This window comes from Halichoerus grypus, chromosome 9 (genome assembly GCF_964656455.1).
Source record: "Halichoerus grypus chromosome 9, mHalGry1.hap1.1, whole genome shotgun sequence".
Lineage (NCBI taxonomy): Eukaryota > Metazoa > Chordata > Mammalia > Carnivora > Phocidae > Halichoerus > Halichoerus grypus.
In genome coordinates, this window is record NC_135720.1 from 105,511,053 (window position 1) to 105,533,537 (window position 22,485).

At 39.2% G+C, this 22,485-nt stretch overlaps 2 protein-coding genes across 4 annotated transcripts in view; one reads left to right on the top strand and one right to left on the bottom strand.

The window, feature by feature from the left end:
* Positions 1-20,277, bottom strand: part of POLH (DNA polymerase eta) — a 36,040-nt gene extending 15,763 nt beyond the window's left edge. The window contains exons 1-4 of one of the 2 annotated variants that reach the window (XM_036123980.2): positions 19,972-20,277; positions 12,746-12,886; positions 12,377-12,511; positions 9,537-9,754 (exon numbers count right to left, since the gene is read on the bottom strand). In XM_036123980.2, the coding sequence (XP_035979873.1) occupies positions 9,537-9,754; positions 12,377-12,511; positions 12,746-12,882 (490 nt within the window). In that variant the 5' untranslated portion in view covers positions 12,883-12,886; positions 19,972-20,277. The remainder of the gene's footprint in view (positions 1-9,536; positions 9,755-12,376; positions 12,512-12,745; positions 12,887-19,971) is intronic. The other variant, XM_036123979.2, reaches the window with a different exon arrangement.
* Positions 20,278-20,369: 92 nt separating this feature from the next.
* The window catches only part of XPO5 (exportin 5), a 51,498-nt gene continuing 49,382 nt past the window's right edge, over positions 20,370-22,485 (top strand). For both annotated transcript variants that reach the window (XM_036123976.2, XM_036123977.2), the window contains exons 1-2: positions 20,370-20,654; positions 22,080-22,201. In XM_036123976.2, the coding sequence (XP_035979869.2) occupies positions 20,550-20,654; positions 22,080-22,201 (227 nt within the window). In that variant the 5' untranslated portion in view covers positions 20,370-20,549. The remainder of the gene's footprint in view (positions 20,655-22,079; positions 22,202-22,485) is intronic.

Here is a 22,485-nt window from a genome sequence, read left to right on the forward strand (position 1 = left end):
AAGCATGGTATGTCTCTCCATTTATTTCATCTTTTTTAATTTCTCAGGAATGTTTTAGTTTTTGTTTTTTGGTGTTTTTTTTGAGAGAGAGAGAGAATGAGAGAGAACACAAGTGAGGTGAGGGGTAGAGGGCAAGGTAGACATCACGCTGAGCAGGGAGCCTGAAGCGGGGCTCGATCCTGGGACTCCAGGATCATGACCTGAGCTGAAGGCAGCCGCTTAACTGACTGAGCCACCAGGCGCCCTTGTTTTATAGTTTTTACGGAACTAGTTTTTCAGATATATATGTATATATATATATATATATATATATATATTTCATATATTTCTCTAATAATTTCATGATTGTAATGCTATTGCAAATAATATGTCTTTTTAAATTTCAATTTCCCGTTTTAAATTTTAGTGTGTAGAAATGCTATTGATTTTTGCATACTGACTTCGTCCCCTACGACCTTGCTAATCTAACTTACTGCATTTTTTGGCGGGGGGCAGGGGGCAAGGGTAGATTCCTTAGGATTTTCTACAAACATGATCATTTCACCAGCAAACAAAGTTTACTTCTTCCTTCACATCTGAATATCTTTTATTTCCCCGTCTGTTCTGATTGCAGTCTTGTACCTCCAGTACAATGATGAACAGAACTGGCATAAGAGAGAGCATTGATGAGTTGTGCCAAAACTTTGGAGTTAAACTGATAAACCTCTAGCTATAGTCCACAATTCCAGGTACCATAACTACAAAAGAGAAGTTACTGTACTGGTAATAAGTGTGCCCTCCTCTATGCTATGAGCTGATTAGTGTCTTCCAAGCTACCTCTCATTGGCAGAATTTGGTCCCCATTTTTTTTGCTGGCTGTCAGCAGAGGGCAACTCTCAGAGCCTAGCCATGGGGGCCTTCTCCAAAGGCCCTCTCAGAATATGGCAGCTTACTACTTCAAAGCCAACAGGGGGTCCCTCCAACCCCCCCAACTCTCATCTTTAACAATGATTTATAATTTCTTATACAACTACACAACTGCTTCATGTCCTAGGCATTTAGAAGATGCTCATTGGGGCGCCTGGGTGGCTCAGTCGTTAAGCATCTGCCTTCGGCTCAGGTCATGATCCCGGAGTCCTGGGATCGAGCTCCGCATTGGGCTGCCTGCTCTGCGGGAAGCCTGCTTCTCCCTCTCCTACTCCCCCTGCTTGTGTTCCCTCTCTCGCTGTTGTCTCTGTCAAATAAATAAATAAAATCTTAAAAAAAAAAAATAAAATGATGATGCTCATTATATGTTTAGAAAGAAATAAATTAAGAGCAAAGGGAGGAGATAACTAAGGAGTTCCTTAGCTGATACAAACTACTTACAAAATGGCCCTGAAAGGAAAGTTTTCACTCTGGCAGTTTTTGAGTATTATTTTTAAGTAATCCTACCACTTAAAGCTTTCCACACACATAACTATTTCAGAAACAGAAAATAAGCTGCAAACACAGTATGGCTGATCAGCATTGCCAGGTTTGTATTAAGAGGCAGGAGAGCAAAGTTGAACAGAAACTTCAGTATCAAAACATCACAAATACCTGGCTTCCTTACAGGTTTGAAATATGTCACATCCATGAAAAATAATTTCTGAAAGATTATACACACTTAGATCAGCTAATTTCTGTTATCAGTTTTCTTGGTTGCACACATCATATGAAGACCCAGGAATATAATATGAAATACCATACACCATTTACTAGGCATTGCACTGTTTTGAACACTATCAATAAAAAGATGGTTTACTCCATCTGGAAACTTAATACTTAAACTGGACACACTAAAGCAATAGTTACATAAGACATACAGAAATAAGACTTCTTTATAAACCTCTGCATTTTTAATAAAAATGTACATAGGTAAAAAAAAATCAATGTAGAAGAAAGAGGAGCATGTCCATTTGAGTTGAGGTAACATTTGCCAACAGTGAAGGTATGTACCATAATCTTTGCCAATGCTCTTTGACAATGAGTTGCAGCCAAAAATACCAATGTAATGTGTAGTAACAGTTCTTATTCTGAGGTATGTGGTTTTCAGAGGGTCTGTGAATCTCCTGAAAACTGCCCACAAAACTGTCTAATGTGTAGATATGTGTTTTTCTGAGGCAAGCAAGGGTCCATAGCTTTCAAAAAATTTTCAAAAGGGGATACAGCACACAGTAAAATGTAGTACACAAGACTAAGACCAAAGAAAAACCTTCTTTCTTTTTTTTTTTTTAATTTGAGATAGAAAGTGCAAAAGAGAGAGCACAAGTTGGGGTGCAGAGGGAGAGGGAGAAGCAGGCTCCCTGCTGAGCAGGGAGCCCGATGTGGGGCTCAATCCCAGGATCCTGAGATCATGACCTGAGCTGAAGGCAGACGCTTTTTTTTTTCCAGATTTTATTTATTTACAAGAGAGAGCACACACACATGAGCAAGGGGGAAGGGCAGAGGCATAGGGATCCTTCTGGGACCCTGGGATCATGACCTGAGCTGAAGCCAGACTCTTAACCAACTGAGCCACCCAGGCACCCCTGATCATTACACTTCTGACTCTGGTCCCAGACTAATAAAAGAAAATCATGACATATTTCATCACCAAATGTTTATGTACTATAACTGCCTCCTTTAAGTGGCACATTTTTTTTTTTTTAAGATTTTATTTATTTGCGAGAGAGAGAATGAGAGACAGAGAGCATGAGAGGGAGGAGGGTCAGAGGAAGAAGCAGACTCCCTGCTGAGCAGGGAGCCCGATGTGGGACTCGATCCCGGGACTTCAGGATCATGACCTGAGCCGAAGGCAGTCGCTTAACCAACTGAGCCACCCAGGTGCCCTGTTTTTTTTGTTTTTGTTTTTTAAGATTTTATTTATTTGACAGAGAGAGACACAACGAAAGAGGGAACACAAGCAGGGGAGTGAGAGAGGGAGAAGCAGAGCAAGCAGCCCAATGCAGGGCTCAATCCCAGGACCCTAGGATCATGACCTGAGCTGAAGGCAGACTCCCTATCAACTGAGCCACCCAGGTGCCCCTAAGTGGCACATTTTTATTGTCCACTGTATTTTCCTGAAAGAACTGAAGGATTTGCAGCCGCTATATCAGGATCAGAGAATAAAATAATTCCTCAATTGTCTTTCTCAGAAGCTTCCCTGGGCAGTTCTACTACTACCCTTCAACACATTAAAGGCATATCATACAACTGTTCAATGGCAAAAGGATACTTTACATCTTACATCTTATTTTAAAACATGGAACCCATGGGAAATTTACCACTTTAACTAGAAGTAAGCTAAACTCTCTCTGAGCTTTTTCTAGACAAATCTTTGTTTCTACAAGTAATAACATATTGCCTTAAGGTTCCCCCCCATAAGAAGTTAACTTGCTACAGGTTGGTATCCAGATAGTTTCCTTTGGGTTAATAGCCAGCATGCAAAACTTTTTACTGAAAAAGCACTTCTGAATAAGAACAATGTTACAAAATAATAGTTCTAAAAGTACATGTTACAAACGAAGAGGAGATACACTGTTTTGAAGACAGCCTTTATGAAAAGTACTAGAAAATGTCTAGGAAAAACTGTAGATACCCTATTAAAAAGCCTCTAACTGCCAAGTTCTTTGCTCTGGGAGATCCAGCTGAATTCCAGTTTCATAATATTTGATTAAAAAAATTTAAGACCCGGGGTGCCTGGGTGGCTCAGATGGTTAGGTGTCTGTCTTTGGCTCAGGTCATGATCCCAGGGTCCTGGGATTGAGCCCCACATTGGGCTTCTGGCTCAGTGGGGAGCCCACTTCTCCCTCTCCCTCTGCCTCTCCCCCTGCTTATGCTCTATCTCTGTGTCTCAAATGAATCAGTAAAAAAATCTTTAAAAAAAAATTTAAGACCCAGATTCTCTTAGATCTGGTATCTAGAACTATTATAAACTAGTAATACCACAAAAGCAAAATTTTTGTTGCCCTAATTTTAAGAAAATATTTTTAACCATTAAGTACACTTATTAAAAGCATTTTCATGCAGATTACAGGATACCTTGTTTTATTGTGCCTTGCTTCAATGTGCTTTTATAAACTGAAGATTTGTGTCAACACTGCATGAAGTAAATCTATTGGCACCATTTTCCCAATAGCATTTGCTCACTTTGTATCTCCATGTTACATTTTGGTAATCTTCACAATATCTCAAACCTTTTCATTACTGTTATATTTGTTATGGTGATCTGTGATCAGTGATTACAACTTGCTGAAAGCTCATGTGGTTAGCATTTTTTAGCACAAAGTTTTTTTAAAATTAAGGTATGTACTTTTAAAGACATAACACTATGGTGCCTGGATGGCTCAGTTGGTTAAGTGTCCAACTCTTGATCTCAGGGTCATAAGCTCAAGCCCTGTGTTGGGCTCCACATTGGGCGTGAAGCCTACTTATAAACAAACAAATAAATAAATAACACTATTGTACACTTAGTAAGACTACAGTGTAGTATAAACATAACTTCTATATGCACTAGGAAACCAAAAAATTAACCTGATTAACTTTACTGAGATATTTCCTTTATTGTGGATTGTCGGTAACCAAACCTGAAATATCTCTGAGGTATGCCTATATATCACAAGTTTTTGTCAGGTAGGTAAAGTAAAGATGAACTTATAAAAAAAAAAAAAAAATCACTTATCATTCCCCTACACATCAATAACCAAGCATAAAATAAAATAGAAAAAAAGTTAAAAAATAGCAATAAAAAAATTAAAGCATCTAGGAACTACAACACATGAATGCATTAGACCTTTGTAAAAAAAAAAAAAGTAAAGCTTTAATAAATATATAATAATTGGACACTCACATAATAAGGAATTTTGATCCCCATTTCACACCCTATAGACACATACACAATGGACAGTAAATCTAAATGTGAAAAGCAAAACAATAAAGCTTCTAAAAAAAGACAGCAGAATTGCTTCGTAACCTTGAGGTAGGTAAGTACTTCTTAAATAGCACATAAAAAATGCTATCCATAAAGAAAAAGAAAAGATACATGGACCAAATTAAAATTAAGAACCTCTGTTCATCAGAAGCCACCAGTAAGAGAATGAGAAACAAGGCAATGACCGGAAGATATTTGCAATACATATATTAATAAAGGATTCATTTCCAGACTATACAAAGAAGTCCTACAGATGAATGAGACAAGATAATCCAACAACAAAAAAATGGGCAAAAGATTTAAATAGGTACTTAATGAAAGAAGATATCAAAATGGTGAATAAACTTACAAAAGGTGCTCAACTTCATTAAGACCAGCGACAAACTAAAACCAGTGACATCACTACACACCCATCAAAATGGCTAAAATGCAAAAGAGGAAAAAAGCAAGTGCTGAAAAGGATGTGAAACAACTGGAACTTTCATATATGCTACTAGTGGGATTATAAATTGGTACAACCATTTTGGAAAACTGTTTGGCAGTACCTACTAAAGCTAACTATAAGCAAACTAAAACTGGTTTTAGGAAATCTTACAATTGAACACTTCTAATCATATACCCAACAGAAATGCATACACTTGTTCACCAAAGATATTTATAAGAATGTTCATAGCAGCACTATTCTTAGTAGCCCCAAATTGGAAACAACCCAAATATCCAATAGCAGTAGGAATGATAATTTGTGGTATATTCATGTAATGCAATACTACACAGTAATGAGAATAAACAAACTCAACTATATACAATAGAATGGATGAATCTCACAAAGACAGTGTTGACCAAATGAAGCCAGACTTATACACTGAATGATTTCAATTTTATAAAGTTCAAAAATAAGCTAAATAGAAATCAGGACAGTGGTTACTGTAGAATGGGAAGAGGAACGGATAGTGACTGGAAATGTAGGCAGGTGTTCCTTCTAAGGTTCTGGTTTTGTTTTTGATTTGGGTGGTTCTTAAAAAGGTGGGTTTACTTTGTGAAAATTAGTTATGGAATACAATTGCGATTTGTACACTTTATGTGTATTATATCAAATAAAGGTGTAGATGAGAAAGAGAAAGGCAAATATACTGGATTATAGATCTCAGAAAAAGTAAAAATACTACAACAGCTAAAACTTTTTAGCTTAAAAAAAAAAAAACATTAAAAGGGACACAAATGAAGACCTAAAAATTGGTGATATGTTTATGGATGGCATAAATTAACACTGAGATAACTATCCTCTCTGGGGTGCCTGGGTGGCTTAGTTGGTTGAGAGTCTGACTCTTGATCTCAACTCAGGTCTTGATATCAGGATCGTGAGTTTAAACCTCGTGCCGGGCTCCACACAGCATAGAGCCTACTTATAAAAAAAAAAAGATAACTATCCTCTGTAATATATAAATTCAATGTAATCTCATCACAATTTTTTGAGGAGTTCAGCTAATGTATTCTAAAATGCACACTAAGCAACAAAGGCACATATATAGCTAAGACAATTTTGAACAAAAGCAGAGGGGAGTCCTTACCAAATATACTACAAACAGTAATAAAAAAAATTGTGTTTCTGGAGCAGGAGCAGACAGACAAATGGGATACTATAGAAATTGACCCAGGGGCGCCTGTGTGGCTCAGTCATTAAGAGTCTGCCTTCAGCTCAGGTCATGATCCTGGGGTCCTGGGATCGAGCCCCGCATCGGGCTCCCTGCTCGGTGGGAAGCCTGCTTCTCCCTCTCCCACTCCCCCTACTTGTGTTCCTTCTCTTGCTTTGTCTCTGTCAAATAAATAAATAAAATCTTAAAAAAAAAAGAAAAGAAAAAAGAAATTGACCCAGTTATATATACATGTGAAGTCGGGAAAGAATGGATTATTTAATAACTAATTGTTCGGAAGACAGGCTCTATAATTGTAAGAACATTAAAAAATAAAAATAGTAAGAATAAGATTTTTATTTATAAACTCAAATAAAAAGGTGAACTCCACATAGTCAAAAAAACCTAAAAATAAATTGTAAGGCAAATAAAAGAAAGTGTAGAAAAAGGTCTTAATGAACTTCTAGTAGAAATGGATGTCTAAAACAAGATTCAAAATGCATAAACCATAAGGTGAAAAATTGATGGACTAAAAGAATTTTGTTCAACAAAGTATAGCATAAACAAAGTTCGTGGATGACAGATTTGGGAGAAGATATTTGCAATGTCAAAAATAGAAAAGGGACTAATAACTGCAATATAAAAGGAACTCTTGCAAAACAAAAAAGGCAGGAAATCCAATGATAAATTGGGTAAAGATTATAAATAAGCAATTGACAAAAGTAGAAACTCAATTAGCTAACAAGTATATGAAGAAATGCTCAACTTCAATTGGTAAATAGAGAAATATAAATTTAAACAAACCAAAAACAAGAAATACCAAATCACAGACCTGTACCCCTGAAACAAATAATACATTTTATGTTAAAAAAAAAAAAAAAAGAATACAGGAACCAACTTGAAGGGAAGGCATTGCAAAATTCAGGCCAAATTGAGCATTGAAATTAATAATAGTAATAATGGATTGTAACCCAATGAATAAGATAAGTTGTGAGTTCATTAAATAAATCAATGGATTAAAAAACCAAACATGAAATACCACTTTATAGCCATCACACTGAAAATATTTTTAAACATTAGAAAATAGCAATTGCTGGTGAGGATATGAGGGCAACAGGAATTCTTGTGTACTTCAGGAGTAGGGTAACTGTTACAGCCATTCTGGGAAATGATTTGGCAGTATTTAGTGAAACTAAGTATGTGTATGCCTTATGACCTAACAGTCCACTCCTAAAAACATTTCTCAGAGAAACCCCTGCATTGGTCCAAAAGAGGATGAATGAGGATATTTATCATATAAACAGTAAAAAAAAAAAAAAAAAAAGAAGTAACAAATGAATGCATCACTAGTAGATTGGTCGTAAACATGATAGGTCCATACCATGGATTATGCTACAATTAAAAGCAATCAATTACACATAAATACAACTACATGGGAAGATCTATAAAATCATCACTGAAGGAAAATTAAGAAAAAGAATGAGATCTACACTGTATGTTGACTATACTGGAATTAAAATTAAAAAAATAAAAAAACAAGAATAAGATCTATAACACAGTACTGTCTTTTAATTAAAAAGCACAAATTTTAAAAGCACATACACAAAGCAACACTGTACAATTTGTAAAGACACACACATTTAAAAAGATACACCAAACACATCAGTGGGTGCCAGAAGCTGGGTTGGGTAGGGAGGGAGTGGGGGGAAATCACTATGAAGGGGAAAGGAAAATAAATAAAATGAGAGAGGCATTGCACAGTCCACTGATATTTTACTATACATTTTTATTTTTTTAAAGATTTTATTTATTTATTTGACAGAGACACAGTGAAAGAGGAAACACAAGTAGGGGGAGTGGGAGAGGGGGAAGCAGGCTTCCCGCAGAGCAGGGAGCCCGATGTGGGGCTCGATCCCAGGACCCTGGGATCATGACCTGAGCCGAAGGCAGACACTTAATGACTGAGCCACCCAGGCGCCCCTACTGTACATTTTTAAAAAACATTTTTTATTTGAGAGAGAGAGAGAGAGAACACACAAGCGGGGGTGGGAGGAAAGAACGGGCAGAGGGAGAGGAAAAAGCAAGCTTCCCACTGAGCAGGGAGCCCTGCATGGGGCTTGATCCCAGGACTCCAGGATTATAACCTGAGCTGAAGGCAGACACTTAACTGACTGAGCCACCCGGGCGCCCCAATATTTAACTATAAATTGATCAAAAATTCTGAGTGACTCAACTTCCTATACTTGAGGTCCCCCTTAAAAAAACTTAAATGATGAGGGCGCCTGGGTGGCTCAGTGGTTAGGCGTCTGCCTTCAGCTCAGGTCATGATCCCAGGGTCCTGGGATCGAGCCCCGCATCGGGCTCCCTGCTCTGCGGGAAGCCTGCTTCTCCCTCTCCTGCTCCCCATTTGTGCGCTCTTTCTCTCTGTCAAATAAATAAATAAAATCTTAAAAAAAAAAAACTTAAAATGATGAAGAAACCAAGTTACTGCATTATAAATTAACCTACAAATGACAGAAATGCTCAGTCTACTGATAACTCAAACCTGCTCTAGTTTAGGGCGCCTGGGTGGCTCAGTTGTTAAGCGTCTGCCTTCGGCTCAGGTCATGATCCCAGGGTCCTGGGATCGAGCCCCGCATCGGGCTCCCTGCTCAGCGGGAAGCCTGCTTCTCCCTGTCCCACTCCTCCTGCTTGTGTTCCCTCTCTCGCTGTGTCTCTCTCTGTCAAATAAATAAATAAAATCTTTAAAAAAAAAAAAAACCTGCTCTAGTTTATATCTAAATAGAAATTTGATTTCATACAGATTTCACAGCTTCTCAACATCCATATACCTGGAAACATAAGAGAATTTGTATATCCTTCCACGCGAGTCCTTGTGATTCATTCAGGTTGTAGTTTAAGTTTCCTTTCAATCAATCCAAGAAGGGTCAGCGTGACCAAGCAAAGCAGATTCCAAAGGCAGGAAGCAGAAGCATATGACGCTATGGAAGTACCTTTCTGATCAGTCCCTTCTGCTGTTGTAGGGCCTTGGGGCAACCCTTCAATGTAGGTGGTTGGCAACAGCTCAGCTGAGATAGGCTGACCTTGTAGCTTTTGTAGTCTCTCTTGTACAGCACTGGTCAGGTCTATATAAGCCTCATCAATGCTGCCACGTTCAATCCCAGCAAAACGAGACATTACCCCCATCACTTCCACACTGGCTTCCCGGTACCTAAAAAGTATAAGAATTATCGTATGTGTAGGCAATAAATGAAGGTAACATTGAGATTGTCAGCCCCCATCCCCTTCATCTCATAATGGAATCATATAAATAAACAGTGTAAGGTCTCCTTAAAGGGAGGAATGGCTTGGCAGAAATGAGGTAACACAAATGAAGGGGTCAATGAACAGGCAGATGGTCAGTAACAGAAGCAAAGAAAAAGAAGCACCATGGAGGCAAACATGTTTAGTGACTCTAGCACTACGAAGGTGGAAAGCATCCAGACCATAAACATGTTTTTGTGGATCTCTCCAAACAGGAAAGAAATGCTTCAAACTTGTTCAACTACATTTTACTAAGATCACCTATTCTTTTTGTTATTTTCATATATCCACTATGTATTTTCTACTTCTACTTTTGTCTTCAAATAAGACATAATTTACAGGAAACACTGCCCTGATTCATGAACCCAAGTATCTGGTCTTTCTCAAGACAGTATTTCTCACTATAAATTAACAAAGTGACATATGGATTTTATACCTCAGTCAACAGTGAGTTGGATCAATATGTGAGCTGGTTCTTGCTACATATATACACATACGCACACACACACATCCAACCAATCAAGTCCAATCACTTCACTTCTGGGTATACCAACATTCAAATAATCAAATTGAAGATAAATGCCTAGAATGTGCTGACAGCCTTCCCCAGGGGATACCAATTTCACCATAAACCTTCTATTTAAACCATAACAAGCAGCTCTTCTGGCTGTAGATAGCTAGTTTCCTATGGCAATATGTGCATACTTTCTTTGCTTTGAACCTGCTATGGAATTTAAAGTAAGTTCTTTGTTCCTGATAAATCTATCATAAAAATGGGAATATTTGCACCATTTCACAAAGACATCTATAAAAACTAGTATAATTATTGTTCTAAAACATCCTCAAAAGAATTAGAGAAATATTTGGCTTTTTTTCTTTTAATCATTATTTGTGCTGGAAAGAGGATAGTCAGACCTCAAAGGAAATAAAAGAGTACAAGCGTGTGCAAGAGCATGAGAACATGACACACACACACACACACACACACACACACACACACAGAGTGAGGAAAGAACACCTTATTGCAGTAGTTGGTGTTCCTTCACAGCCTCCTGGGCAAATTACTCCAAAGTATCTTAAGAATATTTGATAAAATGTATGTGTATACATTTCTGCAAATCATATTTTATAACTTGGTATCACAAGTTAATTATTAAAAAAATAATTTTAAATTGCCAGGTCTTAATAATTCTGGTCTATACACTAACTCCTAAATTTGGTAAACGGCTTTGTTCATTATTTCATGAAGATATTTTTTTTTTAATTTTTATTTATTTGTCAGAGAGAGAGAGAGAACACAAGCAGGGAGAGCGGCATGCAAAGGGAGAAGCAGGCTCCCTGCCAAGCAAGGAGCTCAATGTGGGACTCGATCCCAGAACCCTGGGATCATGACCTGAGCCAAAGGCAGATGCTTAACCAACTGAGCCACCCAGGTGTCCCATTTGATGAAGATTTTAAAAGGAAAATAAATGATCCAGTTTAAAGCATGCAGCTTTTCAAAATCATACTCGGAAGTCAACTATATTTCTGGGAAGTTACATTGTCTTTACCAGCATAAAATTCAATGCAGTGTAGCATATGTCCATTAGCTGAGTTAATTTTACTTTAGGGTTAAGATACTAATCTTCAGTCAAATCTGTCTTCTCTTCTGACAATAACTCCAAGGTGAAGTTGCTTATGGCACACCACCTTTAGACTTGTAATTCATAGGTGAATTCTCAAGTCTTAAGTCAAATCATGATCCCTACACACCACACTACATGGTAGAATATACTGTGAGAATGTGGCTACTGAAATCTAAAAAAACCCCTGAATCCTCAGTTTTCTATCTCCTGGCTGTGTGAACTTATATTATTTAACCTCTCTAAACTTGTTTCTTTGTGGAGGTGGGGGTGGGTAATACTAGAACCTATCTTACAATAATGTGAGATTTAAGAGATCTTGCCTATGGAGAGCTTGTACAGGCTGGCATAGGACAAATGCTCAATATATACTATCTATAAGGAGTATTATAATGGCTGGAGCTTGTACTTAACCTCTAACTTAGCTATGCCCATATAGACTAATGTCCTACAATCTGGGGAGCGACAGCTCACTTCAAACACAGAGGTAATCTCCTTTGAGATTGTTCAGTTCTAGCAAGTAATTCTAGATACTGCACTATAATGTCAGTTTGACTCATCCTTCTCTGGAAAAGCTTAGTTTCAGTCAATTTAATTACTTCAAACATTTCAGACTTTTGGCCTAAGAACATGGAAATTGGTATTAAGTTTTAACTATAACACCAATTCTTAAACAATTAAGGAACTGAAAGGGTGTTAAGGGCAGCAATTGTTATAGGCTGTAATGACTCTGCACTGTTCCTGAAACATAGTACCAAATATATTTTCATTTCAGAGAGTAAAGCTGGCTGTGCAAAGGAACTTTGTCAGGTGTTAATTATACAAAACAAATTTGAAACATCAGTTCCTAGGCTCACAGAATATTATTTCCAATTCTTCCATTCCCCTAAACAATCTTTTCTTCTTACTTGGTGAGGTTAGCCTTCCCACGGGACTCATGAACTTGTACCAGTAGAAGATCTGGACATAACTTCTTAGCATCATCTGCCCACATGCTTCTAGCAACCCCAAATGCACGAGCTTCATAACTCACTGCAATTATTCTAAGGTTAGGAAAAAAAAAAGAGAAACAGAAAAATATTACACAATCACAAACAAAAATAACTAAAATTTAACTGAATGGGCTATAAACATAATAGTAGAAACTTTTTGGTCACAGATGCCACTATTCCATCTCAAACAGAGCAGTTCAGAAATCTCAAAAACAGGACCTAACATACTGCCATGTATTCTTATAGAATAAAATAGCTGACAGTTACAATAACTATGATACATACCCACCACCCTTCCATGATTTGTACTGTGCAACCGCACAAGGTTTATTCTTCAAATGAGGATTTTGCCGCTGTTCCACTTGAACAAAAAAACAGTCCATGTCCAGTAGGGCAACTACCCGGTCCTGTCCAGTAGCCATTTTTCTGTAAGACAATATTTTATGGTCAGAAAAGACACCTAATCCAAAGTGCCAAGGAAAACTGTTATTTCTGTTCTTCCATTGTTGAGTTATCATGAGCATGGATACTAACAAGAATGAAATAGGCATTTTCATATACTGCTGTTAGGAGAATAATAAATAAATTGGTACAATTTTAGGAAGGTAGTAAAGCTTAGTCATCATGTCGCCTTAGTCTTCTATAATCTGTGACAGTTCCTCAGTCTTCCCTATTTTTCATGACCTTGACACTTTTGAAGAGAACTAGTCCATTACTTTGAGAATCTCTCTCAATTTACGCTTGTCCAATGTTCCCTCTTGATTAGATTAAGGCTATACATTTTTGGCAAGAATATAATGGAAGTGGGCACCTGGGTGGCTCAGTTGGTTAAGCGACTGCCTTCGGCTCAGGTCATGATCCTGGGAGTCCCGGGATCGAGTCCCACATCGGGCTCCCTGCTCAGCAGGGAGTCTGCTTCTCCCTCTGACCCTCCTCCCTCTCATGCTCTCTGTCTCTCATTCTCTCTCTCGCAAGTAAATAAAATCTTAAAAAAAAAAAAAAAAATTATGGAAGTGATGTACTCTTCTCAGTATATCATATTGAAGAGGTACATGACATCAAAATGTGTTATTACTCGTGGTGTTAACCATGATCATTTGGTTGTGATAGTGTTTGCCAGGTTTCTCACTGTAAAGTTATTTTTACTTTTGTAATTGTTATCTTAGGGGAGATACTTTGAGATTATGCAAATATCCTGGTTTTCCTCAAACTTTCAACCATTAAGCACCTATCAGTGGGTCTTGCCTGTAACACTTTACAGTGTTCTAATGGTGATTTTCTATCCATTTATGTAAACTTCTGAAGACAAAAAAAATACTACATACTATTCATATAAAAACATAGATAAAGGTATGGATGGTAGATTGGAAGAACAGACCTTATATACTTGATATCGGGCTCCCTGCTCAGCGGGAAGCCTGCTTCTCCCTCTCCCACTCCCCCTGCTTGTGTTCCCTCTCTCTGCCAAATAAAATTAAAAAAAAAAAAAATTTTTTTTTTAAATAATAAAATAAATTTAAAAAGTGAATTATTATAAGGGTTTTTAAAAATAAGCTTTAATATCGGGATGCCTGGGTGGCTCAGTCAGTTAAACGTCTCCCTTTGGCTCGGGTCATGATTCCAGGGTCCTGGGATCGAGTCCCACATCTGGCTCCTTGCTCAGTGAGGAGCCTGCTTCTCCCTCTCCCTCTGCCTGCCGCTCCCCCTGCTTGTGTGCTCTCTCTCTGACAAATAAATAAAAATCTTATTAAAAAAATAAGCTTTAATATCAATAATGTACTTGTGTAAACAAAAATTTAATTTTCCTTCATTTGCTACGAAGGGTGTTTTCTTGAACTACTGGTCTGCTCCTGATAAATTTTTCTTTACCTTTTTAAGTAATCTGCCTAGAAAACAAAAGATTCTGTTTCGTCAAAATTTCCTGTGCTTCATGTTATCTTTATCAAGTCATTCATTATAGAAAACAGAGTCTTCTCTATTAAGAGCTAAAGTTTTTTGGGGGCGCCTGGGTGGCTCAGTCGTTAAGCGTCTGCCTTCGGCTCAGGTCATGATCCCAGGGTCCTGGGATCGAGCCCCGCATCGGGCTCCCTGCTCCGCGGGAAGCCTGCTTTTCCCTCTCCCACTCCCCCTGCTTGTGTTCCCTCTCTCGCTGTCTCTCTCTCTGTCAAATAAATAAATAAAATCTTTAAAAAAATAAAAAATAAAAAAAAAAAAAAAAAAAAAAAAAGAGCTAAAGTTTTTTTGTTTGTTTTTTTTACAACTATGTAACTTGCCGTATTTGCTTGCAAAGTCTTTCTCACTTTGATTAAATGGACAACTAAGTATTGTTTCACAATGACCTGTGATCCTATTTAATCAAGGGGTTTCAACCTTTTTGTTATTTTTGACAACCTTCACCAGAAACTACACTCAGCATCTCAATACCAAACAGCCATAGCTTTGTGGACTATGTGAGCATATGAGCTTTCTCTTCATTTATTTTGTGGATCCGATGGCAAAATGTGTCCTAAGGTATCAGAAAAGTTTAAGAGAGGTTATTTTTTAGGTCTGAGAATGCTCAAAAACTTTTCCATATAAACAAATGGTAACTGCTTTTTTTGCTTTACACCACTTTGGTCTATGGGGTGCCTGGGTGGCTCAGTCGGTTAAGCATCTGCCTCAGGTCATGATCCCAAGGTCCTGGGATAGAGCCCTGAATGGGGCTCCCTGCTCAGCGGGGAGCCTGCTTATCCCTCTCCTCCCTGCTTGTGCTCTCTCTTGCTATCTCTGTCTCTCTCCCTCAAATAAATAAATAAAATCTTAAAAAAAAAAAAAAAAAAGGAACGCTCTACTTTCAGATAGTGGGGTTAACCTGTATGGTATGTTAAATTATGTGGGAAGCAGTGTCAAATATGAAATAATGCTAAACCTTCTTTATGCATATCCTTGTATGGAAATATAAGTGTTCAAGAAACTATATGAAATTCCTAAAATTCTGATATATTATCAATCTTAATTCCAATTATCTTTTGAAAAGTTATCATTTTAAAATGTTATGTGTCACTTGGGGTGCCAGGGCTCAGTCGGTTAAGTGACTCTTGGTTTCAGCTCGGGTCATGATCTCAGGGTTGTGAGACTGGCCCCATGTTGGGCTCTGGGCGTGGAGTCTGCTTGGGAATTCTCTCTCTCCCTCTGCCCCTCCCCCTCTCTAAAAAATGTTATGTGTCACAGAAATACCAAATTTCCTTGCCAAATGCATTATAATGAACTCTCAGATCTTTAACTATGGACATTTTTAAGTCTTTTGTCATTTAGAGTTGTTTGCAAATGTGTTTCATCTTCAGAAATTCATGTAAAGGACACTGATAAGTACTCTAGAATACAGGTTCTGATAACTTTTAGATCATACCACTGAACTGGGTAAGAACTGACAGGACACTAATAGAGAAACTGATGGTTTCATAAAACTTAACAAAAAATCAACAAGAATTCCATGGGACTGAATGAACTGATGAGGATGATTATAATTTTTATGACTTTTTGTATGAAACATTGTTGGTTCTTTAATGTTTTTTTCGTTTTAAAAAACCTCTTTTCTTAAGCTACCTCTGACTTATAGCAATTTGGTAAAGTATACTTTTGAGAACACAGATGAAACAATTACTTTTTCTCCCTACCTGATCCCTCCAGAACTAAAAAATGTCAGTGAATATTCTTATTTTCGTGGGAATATAATTATCTGCATAATCTGTTCATCTTGTAACCGGACACAAAGGGAAACATTGGTTATATTACCCAGACTTTCAGTGGAATGTCATATTTGAGAAAGACATACATAGATATAATAGTTAAGGAACTAAGGTTGACTTTATGGAGCCAATAAAGCCCCTTGAAAAATCAGCCTGCTACCTTGCTTACAGAGTTCCCAATAGCCTTCCTAAGGAAGGTCACTTCCTGGCAAGCCCAGGAACCTCAGGGTGTTTTAGGAACCTCAAGAAGAGAGGAATTCACCTAAATTTATAGGTATTGCAGGCAAGACCTACTGGCAGGTTTCTGGATTGGCTTCCTGGCCTTGAGAGGCTTTTATAAATTCAGTCTGAGATTCCTTATGAAAAGTTCCAGCAAAGCAGACTTAAAAGTCTATATGGTCAATTCTTGCTGCAATGATGTAAATTCTTACTGCAATTATGTAAATAATCAGCCAAATTTAATGAGATTAAACTTATTTTACAAATTAGCCTTACTTCGACTATCTCTGATAGAAATGGGGGTGATGGTGAGACAAAGAATGTTTTAGTAATATACCTTTGTGGATATCAGATTCTGTCGCTGTTATTTGTCTTTGAGGTTTTGTTTTCCACCTCTAAACTGAACTAGATCCTGAATTCTTCTAGTTTCCTCCAATATTTGGCTACAACTCTCCAAACTAACATTTCCAAGTGTTATCCCACCCTTCTGACTTGGAAACACTGAGAACTAAAATTGCCCTTTCCCAAAGCCATGCAAGCTGAAATGGGACTTGATATAAACTTAAGAGAAATCACCACAATAGTTCGTGTATAGACAATTTTTGTGCCTGTTACTGTGTGGGCCACTCAGAAAAGATCGCCAGAGACATTCAAACTGCAAACCAGGAAAATCTAAGATTGCCACTGTCTGCCCTCATTTCCATCTGAAGATGCTTTGAACCTGACATCTAGAAATCTTCTCAACTGGCTGCCTTCAGAACTCAGAAACTGGGATTATAATCTCCTCCAAACATTAACCTTTGTTTTTATTTTTGTTTCCATAGACATACCTCTTATTAAATGCCTGAAGCAAATACTTCCACCATGTAGGCCTGTTAAAAAAGAGACAGCAGGCCCAAAATGGAGTCACTTATACTAAGCCCATGTCACCAAACCAAGACTGAATACCTAATCTCAGTTTTAGCCCCTCCCAGTCTGTAATCTTAACCTGTCAGTCTGGAATTTCCTGGTCAGCATTAGTGCCCTGCCTTCCCCCAAAGAAAGGTGGCCTTGCTTGAAACAATCCACTCTTTGACAGTAACTTTCTTGTCATGCCCCCTTCTGCCTCTAAAAGTCTTTCATTTTGTACAGCTCTTGGGAGTTTGTTAGATGGGATGCTGCCCAATTCATAATCTTTGAATAAAGCCAGTAAGATCTTTACATTTATTCAGTGTTTGTTTTTTTTTTAAACAGGCTTAACTTGGGGAACCCACCTGCATGACCACCTTCTGAAATGAGACACAACCTTTTAATTATTCTCAGGACTAAGAAACTGGTTCCATTGAATATGAAACAATCTAGCAACTCAGGACAGGCTCAAACCTACTTATACCATATGGCTGAAGATGTTAAAATATTTCACAATATTACCCAAATCCTTGAACAGATTTCCAGGGCTAGCTAAATAGTCAGGATCACTGACCTATTTTCATGGCTGGACCCTTTCAAGTTTGGGACAATAGCTAGAGACTGGATTTCAAACTATGGCCTGTATAATTATTTATATAACTTTTAACATACCAGCTATCCAGGTAGTTAATGTCCTCATCATTGACTCTGGCATCACAGGGTAGATTATTATGTAAACCCTGACAGTTGTTCTCCCCCACCCCTTTTTCATAAGGGAGATGCCTGATTTAAGCTTGGATTGCTGAGGCATCTGCTCCAAGATAACTATCTTGAATAAACACATAGGCAGCCAAATGACTAGATAAAGTGCCAGACCACCTCCCCCAGCTAAGACTCCTTTGTTTTAGAGTTCTTGGTTGATTTCAATTAACTGGCCATTTTTTGGGTGCTTGGTTTTTTGTTTTCCATTTTCTCTCTTCCTATACTTTAAATTCCCACCTTTTTTTTTTTTTTTTTTTACGATTTTATTTGATTGAGAGAGGGGACGGGGGGCGGGGCGGACGGGGAGAAGAGAGGGAGAAGCAGACTCCCAACTGATCAGGGAGCCCCCCACAGGGCTCAATCCCAGGATCCCGAGATCATGACCTAAGTCAAAGCAGACACTTAACCGACTGAGCCACCCAGGCTGCCCCTCCTGCTCTTCTTTTTTAAATTCACTGATGAAACTCTTGATCGCCACCCTCAATCCCAGTAAAAGCAGAACCCCGGGCCTGTTCTAGCTTGCTTCCTCTCTACCTGTAACTGTGCTGTGTGCCCAACTGGTTTGTCTTGTGAGCTCCAGGGCTTGTAAGGAATAAACTTTTTTTTTCTTTCAAAGTTTCCTGCGAGTCACTGCTAAAGGGTGTCCTGCAATCATACTAAGAACCATAAGAACACTGGTTTGGAAAGAGATGTCTGTGGGAAGCTCACTGGAGCCCAGGTGAGTGCCCCCAAACATTTCTAACCCTAGCATTACGATCGCTAGGCTGAGATAGCACAAAACACATCCATACCAATTAAATTAGGATGTCTGGTGGTAGAACCAAAATATCAATGCTACTTAAATATTATTTTATTTAAATTTATTATTTTAAAGCATTATTACTAATAGACCAAGAGAGCACAAAACAGGGTGTGACCTGGGCATTGTGATTTTTAAAAGCTCTCCAGGCAGTTCTAGTATGTAGCAGAGATTGGAAACAACTGACCTAAAGTAAATAAGATACTTATGGAAACACCAGTAATTCATGATTTAAATATGAGAAACATAGGTTATACAGTTGAGTAAGCACTGGACTGTATTTAAAAAGGTCAACAATTAACATTCACCTTGAGAAAAGTGGCAGGCAACTAAGAATGACAGAAGATTACTGGAAAGAAAACAATGAATAAAAAATCTGAGTAATCAAGGCATTAATTCCTTATAAATTTCACTCACTGAAAACTGGAAGAATGTGTAACTTTAAACATTTGTAAGTTAAAACCATAACATGTCAGAAATCACCTTGCTTGAAAGGAAGTGGTTTTTGTGTTGCACTGGAACAGATAATGCCAGAATAAAAACAGTAAACACATTTTCTCACACACATACACATACACCCACATCCACCCCCACCCCCACCACGGAAGTACCATGCTAGATGCAAATAGCAGAAATGTAGTTTGAATAGGAAGTAGTGATTTAAGTCCAGCAAACATTTTACTGAGTAAACAAACACAAAACCCAATATGCAAACTTCAACAGATAATGAAGCTGCTGAAGTGTTCAATTTATGTATTATGCTGGAGAAAGCAAGAGCTTTTTAAAAATGGAATAATGAAATACACTCGCTGCCAAAAACCCCCCTTCCCGAATAAGGATTACACTGTTTTGAAGTCTTACATGTAGCACTTCAAATGATCCAAACTGCACAAGCCTTCAATAATTGTAATTATTCACCTAGCGAAAATGCCGTTTTCCCACAAGAAAATTCCTCTTAGGGGACCATACCGGGGCCTTACGTCTCAGTGAGCATGCGTTTGTTTCACCGAATTTGGGTCCAACGTCACCACCAGCCACTGCTATAGCATAAAACCAATAGCCAAAATATTAAAAGTCTGAAAACAGCGATACCGAACGGTTCTAAATCCTCTTACCAATGTAGCAAGCACCTGGAAAAACTGCCAACCACGGACGCCAAAGATGCCGGGCTCGCTGTCCACTGGAAGATGAAGGGGTCCTGAATATCTGCCCCCTTTCCGGGACAGGACCAGTCGGTTTCGAGAGCTTTATTCCCCGTGCTGCCGGAGAAACGGACCAGAGGTCACGGACGACCCTTGACTGGGGAGCCGTCCGCCCTACCCCACCGGTCTAGAGAGGCTTTGCGCGCTCAGCGGCCAGCCCTCAGAACGTAGATTAGACAGCGCGCGCAGCACAAAAAGCCGTTGACGCGCCTGCGCACTGCTGCCCTTCCGTCCTCCGCTCCGCCCACTGAGAAGAAACCGTCACCCCGGAGCCGCCACTTCCGCGGGCGCGTGCGCAGTGGCGAGTCGGGCGCGTGCGCAACCCCCGATTCTTCCAGGCTGGAGCTTCTGCAGCTCACGCTCCTCCTCCCGCTCCCCACCCCCCAGCCAGCCGCGGCCCGGTACCAGCGTGTGGTCCCGCGAGGGGAGCGGTCGGTACCTCGTGCTCACGACACGACCGTGGTCCGCGCTCGCGGCGCGTGGCACTGGCCATGGCGATGGATCAAGTGAACGCGTTGTGTGAGCAGCTGGTGAAAGCGGTGACGGTCATGATGGACCCCAGCTCCACCCAGCGCTACCGGCTGGAAGCCCTCAAGGTAGACGGGGTCTGGCGCCCCGGGCCTGCCCCAAGACCCTCCCCCAACCCCAGCGGTCCCCCCGCAGCCCAAAGCCCTGCTGGTTTCCCGCCCACGCAGCCCTTGGACCTCCTACCGCAACCCCGGGGGGCCTTAGCCTTTCCCCTCCCCGCCCTCCGCGCCTCTTCTCACTCCGGGCTTTCTCTGCTAACCGCGCCTCCCCTTCTCTCGGGACCCTCCGGTTCCTTGCTGCTTCTCATCTCATTACCACTTCCCACTGCCCTCTCCTCTCCTTTCCCCACTTCTGTTCAGTCTTGCCCGCACCAGAGCCGGATGCTTCTATTTTATTACCCCAAGCCCCACATCCCCTAGGCTTCCCGTGGCGCACGTGCCCATCACGTCCCCAACACCAGCTACATTCTTGACAGTCTCCCCTGCATTAAACGTTTCCTTGCACCCTCCTGACCCGTCCTAGTCGAGCTCCAGCCCCCTAATGCCACTTTATTTACATTCTTACACCTCTCACTAATCCTCTCTGTGTCTTGGGTTATTTCTGGGCTAATTCTCACACACCCTCCCCCCATGTTCTTTTACTGTGTTCTATTCTCAGGCTATTTTGCGCAAAGATGAACTTCTACCACTTACTTTGCATTTTAACAAGGGCACTTTGGTTTCCTGAAAGTAGTTTTCTTGAATCCGGATGCTCAGCTCCTGGGACTGACTCTTGTGTTGCAGTTTGGGAATGCTAATACAAATTGGGATGCTAATAAAATGTGAACTTATTCCCACATCAAACTATGTGTGTAGGATGTGAGAGATGACCATTAGGAAAAACACTTGTGCATATATATTTTTTTAAGTTTTTATTCAGTTAAGTGCTGTGTATGTTTTAAATGATGTAACTTTATAGAGTGAACATCATTTAGGGAAAACTTTACTTTTAAAAACATACAGATGTCTGCCACAGGATTTGGAATGAGAAACAGTTGGGTTCTATTAGTTTGGTTTTTTGCTATAAAATATTAAAAATATACGCAAAAGTAAAGGGAATAATACTACAATGATCTTGTATATACCCCTCACCTAAATTCAGGAGTTATAAAGATTTTGCCACATTTGCTTTATTCCTTCCCCCCACCTAACTTTTTTTAAAGCAAATGCTAGAAATTGTCATTTCATCCCTATATACTTCAGGGGTATATCTCTAACAAATGATTTTTTACTCCTTTAGGTCAGACTTTTTTCAACATTATTTGGCCATAGCATGGAAAATTTATAACTATCAAAGTGAAAGGAATGTTTATCAGTTCTTTACTCATATACTATTGGTCTAGATTCTGCAGTTTAAAAATGTAGCTCAGGTTGGAGTTCCGTAAGATGCAGTTTTTTAATTTTTTAATCCCCACTCTCTCTTGCCTCCTAAGGGAAATACTTTTTTTGTTTCAGTTTTGTGAAGAGTTTAAAGAAAAGTGCCCTATCTGTGTCCCCTGTGGCTTGAGGTTGGCTGAGAAAACACAAGTTGCCATCGTCAGACATTTTGGCCTTCAAATCCTGGAACACGTTGTCAAGTAAGGAGCTTTTGGACAGTACCACTGAAGTCTGTGAGAGAGCAAATCTTTATTTCTTATATAACTCATAGAGATAATCTTTAGGTGAGTAGAAAAGAACAATCTCCAAGAAGAAAGGAGTGATCCCCAAGAGATTATCACAGCCTCAAGAGTACTCTTATTTAAGACTTAACCTTCCTCTTTTTCAGTTTTTTCATCCATGTAAAATACATGGTACAGTCAAAGCATTCTACATATATTATCTGATAGTGGTTCAGTCAGTATTTATTGAGCTGCTACTATAT